Source organism: Phallusia mammillata, chromosome 1, assembly GCF_965637545.1.
Source record: "Phallusia mammillata chromosome 1, kaPhaMamm4.hap1.1, whole genome shotgun sequence".
NCBI lineage: Eukaryota > Metazoa > Chordata > Ascidiacea > Phlebobranchia > Ascidiidae > Phallusia > Phallusia mammillata.
In genome coordinates, this window is record NC_137252.1 from 25488454 (window position 1) to 25497462 (window position 9009).

Here is a 9009-nt window from a genome sequence, read left to right on the forward strand (position 1 = left end):
CAATAGACGCTGAAAGAAATAAACGATTTGATTGTACAATCCCTGGCTTACACAAAAAAGTGAAGGAGTCGTGATGTGTATCTCTGATCGCAGCGATAGTAGTGCAAAATCTGTCCTTTGCTGAGCTGAGCTCGTACCTTTTTCTCTACGCCTACTTTGTTGTCGTTCTACGGGAGACGCTCCTCGGCTCAGTTAGCTGCCCTGACAGTCTTTGCCGATGGACCAACAGTAAGTTATTGCAGCCAGCCCAGCACAGGCAAGTTAGAATTGGTTGAACAGGAGTTGCAGTTGTCAAGTATATTAAATTTGCAATGTAGATGAGGTAAGGTGTGAAGAGATTAGGATGTTGACACATTCAATGCTTCACATTAAAATAACAAAAATGGGCGATTATATGTACAGCTGTGTGCACAGAAGTCTTTACCATAAAAAAACATATAGTTGCTGAACTAAGTTGCGCTGGTATTACGCTGCGTACAAACTAACACTACAATACTTGGTTTGTTGACTTATGGACGACAGACTATAAGGGCTGGAGGCGTCAGTCTGCTTTCAGTCAAAGGGTTTTAAAGTCTCCGTCATGAGTCAAGTTGTTGAATTAACTGTGACGAAATTAGGTTGACGACCTATTGTTTACGTTTAACTGCGCGGAACAAGATGCAACAACACAAGGCAGATTCTGAACTTCGTGTTACATGACTACAGCAGAGCAGTACAATAGTAGAGACTCATGGTTACCCAAAGAAACAGTAGCTTTATGAACTTACTGTTTGAATTATTAAAAATGTACCGTATAAACAGCAAAACTTATTCGGAAGCGCTTAACGTACGAAGCAGCTGTAAAGGAAGGCAGCGGTTGTCGCTCCCGTGTTTCTAGTTACGGCGTTGATTGGCCAAAGGAATTTGTAATTACATTCAATCCTAAGGGAACATCACATGTGTTTACGGAGGTGCTTGCAGACAGATGCCTGTAACTTTGCAACATGTATTTCAACAGTCTTGTGCTACCTAGCTTGTAGAAACAATGAACCGAATATTCGTGTTTTGGATTGCTTTGTCGTTGGTTTTTGCACAAGTTACTTCTTCCAAGCGGCATGAACTTTATTGGAACACATACGCAACGCCAAAGTAAGTACACCATTTGTAAGTTTATTAGGCACATCAGCTTAATGTCATTTTACCCAGCTCAGGCTGTGTGGCATGTACGATTATTAGCGGGCCTACCAAATGTTTTGCATTTCAACCAAATTAAAAGTATTCAGACGTATTTATGGCGCTATCAAAACATGTGCGTCGTCCATGATAAGACGGTGAGCTGCATAATCCCGCTGCAAGAGGCGAGCAGCAATTCGTTGTAAGGCTCTAATTGCTTATCTCTTTGCGGATTTTAACATGGGAAAGTGTTAGTCGGGCATTGTGTGCTGCCTTGCGACGCATAATAGCACAAAACCAACGATGGTTGTAATCTATCAGAATAACAAACAGACATGGGATAAGCTTTCCCTCGGGTCGCAAATGAATGGAGACAATAGCTCACTATGTGCGACCCAATCAGCTGCTAGGATGTTTGTTGTTTGGTGAATGAAGGGTTTTACCTTTCAATGTATTTGACTGTCAACCGTTTTACTATTGTGTTGTGGTTTGGTCCTGCAATCAGGGTCATGTCGTGCAAATGCGAAGGTCTAATTACCGTTATGAAATCATTGGGGTACTATGTGATAAAGTTAACAGTTTAGAAAATATTTGCGCGAATACATTTACACATAACTTTTCTTTCCTAATATCAAAACCTGAATTATACGCTGAAAATGAAAGATGTGACCAGTGGTTGTCATATACATTAATCTTTGCATTTTGTGGTATACCTAATTATTGTGGCATGTTGCGGCTTATCTTGTTTCTGTCGTAATTAGAAATTGTTCCCGAAGGACAAGCCTTAGCTTTGCCCTGAACGATCGTTTGGGGCGAACTCATCTGATGCCAGTTTTGCCGTCTGCATCTTGAATATCGAATGTCATTAACCAATTGATTGAAAAGCACCGTAATTATTCCATTGCTGCCATTAGTAAGCATATGACCTTTAATTAAGGCCTATTTATACGTAGATTAAGATACGGAATATAAATGCCTAAGAAGATTTGCAAAATGAACTGGAAATAGTAAACCCAAGGGTTTTGTTAGGGTGCACTGCCTGGAAGACTTGCAGCTCGATACCGTAAAACAACTTGTACGAGTCAAATTTCTAGTGCCGCGTGCTTTGTCACGCCGACGCATTGACTGCAGCGAGATTTTTTGAATTGCAGCGTGTCAAGTTACATTCTGCAAAGGCAGGCAGTGATTGATACACCGAGAACTGTAATGTTTACTTTATATTATCCACGCTTCTTTACCCCCGAACCACGGTGCTTGACAAGCAGAAAGACAGAGAACTTTAACGTGAAAATGGATAACATAAGCAAATGGTACTAAGCTAAATCAGCCTGGTCTTGTGTTTCTTAATATATCCCGAAGACACACGACCACTCATGTTCCACAATCATGTGAGATTAAGCTGACATGGCCTGCTACAAAAAGGTCAACTACAGTAGATCAATATGGAATATGTACTGGGGGGCGGCCAATTTCGCTCAGCTACAGCACTGTTAATTGTGGTCCGTACGGAATTAACACTTGGACTTGGAAAGAGCAGATTCGTGTTCGCATCGGCGTCGAATCCCAAGATGATTGAGACAGTAGATTTGGTAATGCTTAAGTGAGGTGTCCAATTCCTAACCGAGACACCCCTTAATAGGTGTGCACATTTTCGCGTTCGACATGTCGCGTGCAGATAGCGGCAAATTAAACTGCGCTTAGTCCCGTATCGGCATTGGCATTGCTATTAGTCCGCGCCTGATGTAAAAAGCCTCAGCGTAAATCTTATCCAGGCAGGCCTTGGACACGAAGCTGATAGCTTGAGGCGAACAAGTGCCATGGCAAACAAACATTAGCGCGGCAGACAAGTTCTTTCCGCTCGAAGTGCGGTTTGTCTGCGTTCTCTTCAACAGAGCGTCCAACCGCTTCAGTTATAGGTTCGGCACACTAAACGCAACTTCTGTTGATTAAAAATGCCTATCACGGTGCAGTATTTGGAACTTGCACTTTTGGCAAGTCAAAATTGTACAGGGAAGTTAAATGTTTTCTGGTGTACAGAACTCGGTTCAATTCGTAGTGTGAAACAAATTGAGGATTGTGTGAGTCAATGTACGACTTCATATCAACACAGACAATTGTCTCGTCCCCGGCGCTGCAATTTCGTGCCCGAATTGACATCACTAACCCTGATCGACTCATCTCTTCACGACCTTAGGTTTCCCGCACTCTAGCCATTTAAGTCAGGTTGAGTTTCCGAAGCATGGGACTAGTTTTCTGACACCTTCTCTGTAGCATGTTATCTGATCTTCACAAATATTTGCGAGACTGGCTGCTTGTTTTACAGCAAAACGAAGCCGCCATGCTCGTTGCGAAACCATCGGCTTATCTGCGTCATGCTTGATTTACCTTCAAGCCTCTAAAATCGCTTTGCTGTTGCGTCTCACGTAGTTCAAGTTAACGATAAATATCAAGTTTAGCCGTCGTAATATGTCTGAGTTAGTTTGCTTTTTATGTAAGTTATCGTGGAAAAATTATTACACTTTTCGGCAAATAGTTTATGACGCGTGAAGCTCTACTCGCCCACGCCGCTGGTTTATTTAGTTCCGCTCAACTTCGGCCGATAGAAGAAGTGATGAAATGTGGAGTTAACTTGAAATCATCCAAAACGTTGGAGAGCCACGGAAAAGCTTTTAGAAAAACAATTGAACTATTCAAAGCACGCTTCTGAAAAATGTCGTCATTAGCAGAAAGATCCCGTTCTTCCTTGATGCTTGGGAAATGATTTGTCAAGGATTGTCCCTATTAGCGGCACTTATTAGTGTATGATGGCGTTAATTTTCAAACCGGCGCTAATTTATGTCAGCTGAAACCGGTGATTGGCAACGTGTGTCCTTCAAATTGCCGTATGTCCCTTTTCGTCAGTTTTTTGCTACTATGTAATCGTTAAGACTGGACATCCAGCGTAAGAATGTGTGTTATCCGTGAAACTCGGTGCTAACTGCGAACCGAGCCAAAGCGGTTCAACTTCTTAGCGTCGTGTCATGAGAATCGATTTATGGGTTTACTGTCCGTTTGGTACAAGATAGCCTGGTGTCGTGACCGACCCACCCCTGCTCTTACCTCACATTGTTATCCTTGTTGGGCGAATTAAACAAACTCGATGCACTTACTGATTCACGAACCAGATCCGGCTGACGAAAAATCGCGCAAAAGGGTATTTAAGACTGGCGTCATTTGTTAATTTTAGACCCAATGTTTGCTTGTTATAAGTAGTCCACTATTTGCAAGTCATCTATACATGACCAAGCATTTTACAGAAAAAACTGCAATGTAGCGTATATTCATTCGTTGATATTTTACTTAAAGACTTGAAGCCGTTTGTTATGACACAATCATTACCATTGCTGGTTGTGAGATAGCGCTTTACTTGGAATGACAATGCGTAAGTGAACTTCCATTACTACTACGTCTCAATAATCAACAAGGGACCACCGCAGGGTGCTGAACAACTTTATCAAGTCAAGAGGTGACAGCTGACCACACGGGCACACGGAAACTAAATTAATTGCTGCGTATTATAGTAGGGCCACGTCGAAGACTGAGTCCAAATTGGAAGTGACGCGAAGTAATCCGTTTTGTATCTTGTAATAAAATTAGTTTGCAAGCATCGTTTATCTAAGATTCGGCTTAAGACAACGAGCAGGCTTTAAACAGGAGCCGTGTGTTATGGAGGTTAATCGTCATCAATAATTCATGTACGAAGCGTGGTGTTTAGATATTTTCCCATGTTTCTGATACACTGGTGTTATTTGTTTTTTGTAAGAAGCATTCATATATAATAGCTGTAATTTTGAAGACTAGTTTGTTATGATATTAGTTTTCTTACTATAGTGTACGATCGAATGGTTATCCCCGGTCGAAATTTCCGCTAAGACCACAGTTTGACTGGTGCAACCGCGAAATTCACATTTCTAAAACGTCTACCGGTAGTCGTACATTATTTATCTGCTCTGTCTGCTTTTGACTGGTGGTAAATTTTCAATCCCAAGAGAATCGAGTTATCTGACGCAATTGTAACAAAAAATCTCTTCCTGTTGTGCCACTTCGCGTTTAGCCGATACTAGCTTATCCCAAGTGTTTAAGATTCGGTAAACGTGACTGTGCGTTATGCAAACCACTTTCCAAAGCACAATCAACCATTAAGGCGCTCCGTACATAATCGTCACATAAGCCGAGAGAAGTTTACTTGCGCACAAGTGGGTTTTGTGTCTGCTGCAAATACAGCTGTTTCATCCTCTTGCAAAAAGCCTCATGCTTACTCTGTTTTAAACAGAACTTTGTATAATCTATTCAATACATTAATCATACTGCGAAACAACAAGGCGTTGGTTGGGATTTACCAACTGCTTGTGGCCATAGATTCGATGTTGATTCATGATTGTTTACGTTTTTTGTGATGAACTTGGTCGGTTCGCCTGCACTCATAGTGAGATAATGCCCAAAACGCGCGTAACGCGTCAATGCTTTTAAATACACAAAACGCGTTATGCCGCATCACCCTTTTACCAATCGAAATCTTTTGTCCAAACTTCGAACACCAAAAGTCACTGGACAAGATGACTTAACAAAAAATCTATTATTAACTTTCAACTGCTTTTGAGTGATGGAAATCAATGTGGTCACGTTGTGTGATATTAGTTCAAAACTGGTCTTTGCGTGCTAGTTGTCAAGGCGTTTCTTAGCTATTGGCGGTTGGGTTGTCTGCCTATTTTTCAAATGCAACGGACCGGTTAAACCTTAATTAAATTAGGTGCTAATCTTTTAGAGAAAGTCCTTACAATTGAGCTGTTCCCAAAGGCGCAAAGTGAGTGTCAAAACTGTTTTGACAAACAAGGAGCAGTTTATTTTTAACCTGAACCTTTGGTCTGTCAACTTAGTTTCAATACATATGTTTAATGAATATTGATTTTTGTGTTTACAGGTTACTGGTCGAAAACAATGACGAATTCGTTCTTCACGTGAAAATTGGGGAGTTTCTTGATGTGATGTGTCCTCATAGCAGCCTCATGGGTATTACGAATGGCCCGAAAGAACCAGCCCAATTCGACCTGTACAACGTTACCAGGAAAAGTTATCTCAAATGCCACCATGGAGGTAAGGAGTGATAATTAACTAATTTCGCCCTGTCTAATAAGCGAACCGAGTATTGCCGGCCGAATCACAGTTTCCTATTTCGGGTGTGTGCGTGCTGCCTGTAATAGATATGTGAGGTTTTCCTAATAATATTCAATCCATCTACTTGTGCCCCAAAGTTAAGCTTTGGTCTCACTTTATCTATGAATTTAACACAACAATTTTCCACTTATTCTTAATCGTTGATGACGTCACAATTATCAATATTACGATCGTTGAGCTACAAAACACGTTTCGATAACCTTTTTGCCAAGTAAAAGTAGCCTTAAAAAGTACAAAAAATATACTTATGTTGTGAAATACACGTTTCAATATATTCTTTTATCACCAGTATATATCTTAGGTATTTCCTATTCGTGATAATAGACAGTTAAACTTTAATAAACTCGATGTAAACCCATCATAAACAATAGGTGCCCTTTCCGCCAACCCTTAGGTGCTAAATCCTTGCACAAGTTTGTTCTTTGTGTGTTCTTCCCTAAAATTTTCACAACATGTATTGTTTGGTCGCATAAATAAGTTAGCCCGTATGATGGGCTTGTTGAATGATGAAAAACACAGCAGCAGCAGAGTTAAACGGTTAAGCCATTGCCTTATCATCGTGTTAACGTTCTCTGTTAAGAGCTCAGGTTGCGTAGATTTGATGTGGGAACTCATTTTGGCCAGTTAAAGAACAATTATTCTCACATTAGCCAATTAATTAGACGTTGTTTATTTTATCGCACAAAGACTTTTCTGTGTGTTAACAGCAAGAGATCACTTACCCACCATTCAACGCGTCACAATTCAGTTGAAATTTGAGTGTTCGTGGGTTTTAGGCCACTTTTCACTTCAAAAGACAGTTTTTCACCTTTCTTACTACTTGGCGTAACACGTAAAGTTTGGTTGTTAAAAAACCTGTCACGAAACCAATCCTTTCGAAATTACTTTCCGCACTAATCGTTGTGTTTCGAAAAGTAATATTCGCACAAAAGCGGCCGCTCCTTAATTGTTTGAAAAGATGTCACGCTCTTGACACGAAAATGTTTTTCCTTTTCAGACAAGAAGAACTTTATATTTGCGTGCGACAAACCAGAGCGAGAAAACAAGCTGACAATCAAGTTTCAAACTATCAGCCCTTCCCCGCTTGGCTTTCGTTTTCAATATTGCGAAGAATATTATTTTGTTGGTAAGATTTGTTCGTTAATCTGCCTTCATATTTCCTGTTCGGTTTTCTTGATGTATGTGGACAAATTTTATGTCTAATCTGAACAGTGGTTAGGCTTGAAGTGGCATTTCGTGTGAATGTTAACGATTCCCAGCGCGAAAGCTGATTGTACTTTAGACGTGCAATTCTCACGAGTCCCACATGGTGGAGTAACTGTTGTAGGACAGTTGATGTGCAAAACACACATAAAACATCTGTCAAGATTTTTGAACAAAATTTATTGTGTTGTAGAACTAACAAGAATTCTTATTTTTTCAGCTATTGACAAATCGCATAAGAACCGAGGTTGTACTAAAAACTCAACGAGGATACGAATTGTTGTGCAATGCAAAGGTAATGTTTTGTTTTTTTCGTTTTGATTTGCTTGATTACTACGATTTTTATCACACATATAAATAGTAAGCCGCCAAATTTGGACGCCCTAAATTTACGTGTATTTTACGAACAGACAAACCTGTGTCGACTAAAAAACCAACGACCACTACAACTTCGACTCCCAGCACCACAATAAAGGCAACCACACAAAGAAAAAAAGCCGACCCGCGATTTGTACACCCAAAACTGCAAAGACCCACTAAAAACTCAACTGTTTTGTCGACCGGCGTTCGAAAACAGCAAAAACAAGACGAACCCGATTACGGAGGGGGCGCTTGCGGCCAAGTTGCGCCGTCATTATGGCGAATACTGACATTTTCTTTTGTCGCTTTAACAATAACTAACATTGTACGGCAAGCGGCTTAGAGCAGATGACAAGCGCAATTTCAATCAATTATGATTCGTAAATCAAATAGATGGTGCAGATAGCGCGTTGCTTGACGAAAGAGCCGAGAAGCTTTTCAAAGAAGGGTCCAGCAGTCTCCAACCATTGCCACATCATGCCTGCAAATTATTCTTCAACATAAATGTCAATGACTAACACTGGCATGTAAAAGCTCCGAGCAAGTCGCTTTGCATCAAGATAGGCGCGGATGAACTGTATTTGACCGAGCTACACATGTCTGGTATCAAAATAGCTTTCGTTCGACGGGGGGTGACTCGTGCACCCTGTAAAAGCCTTCATATTCAGTTGGTTGTGTTCCGAGGAAGTGCAAACTGTTTCTGTTTTTCAGAACCCGTTTTTGTTTGTGTTGTGTCATTGTAAACACACCGATACGAATTCGGACATCACTCTGATTCACACTGATTCAAGTTTGCGTTCGTTGTGTTCGTCTTGCGTCTTTATTTATTTCACTGTGATACAGAGAGATTATTTACTTTTTTCGTTTTATTTTTGCTGCCCCAGAATTTCTTGCTACCGAGCTTTCTAATTTACCGGACATTTAAGTTGTTAAAGAACTTACGCCTGTTTTATTGTAAGAAATCATTTTGACAACTTCATCGTTACCGCAGTATTTGTTTTTTCCCACCTGGCACGAACTAAAAAGTTCATTCTGTTTTCCTGCTGACGTTTATTTGAAATAAAATGTCAAATTCAACGA

At 40.5% G+C, this 9009-nt stretch overlaps 1 protein-coding gene across 1 annotated transcript; it reads left to right on the forward strand.

Annotated features, from left to right (window-relative positions):
• Window positions 1-221: 221 nt before the first annotated feature.
• Window positions 222-9009, forward strand: LOC145237486 (ephrin-A1-like). Its single transcript, XM_080100365.1, has 5 exons — window positions 222-1128; window positions 6113-6285; window positions 7364-7492; window positions 7790-7864; window positions 7980-9009. The coding sequence occupies exons 1-5, from the start codon at window positions 1025-1027 to the stop codon at window positions 8270-8272; spliced, it is 774 nt and encodes a 257-aa protein (XP_079956491.1). The 5' UTR covers window positions 222-1024; the 3' UTR covers window positions 8273-9009.

Coding starts and splice junctions, on each gene's coding strand:
- LOC145237486 (XM_080100365.1), top strand. CDS start 1,025: ATGAACCGAATATTCGTGTTTTGGATTGCTTTGTCGTTGGTTTTTGCA. Junction 1,129..6,112: donor AACACATACGCAACGCCAAA/GTAAGTACACCA, acceptor TTGTGTTTACAG/GTTACTGGTCGAAAACAATG. Junction 7,865..7,979: donor AATTGTTGTGCAATGCAAAG/GTAATGTTTTGT, acceptor TTTTACGAACAG/ACAAACCTGTGTCGACTAAA.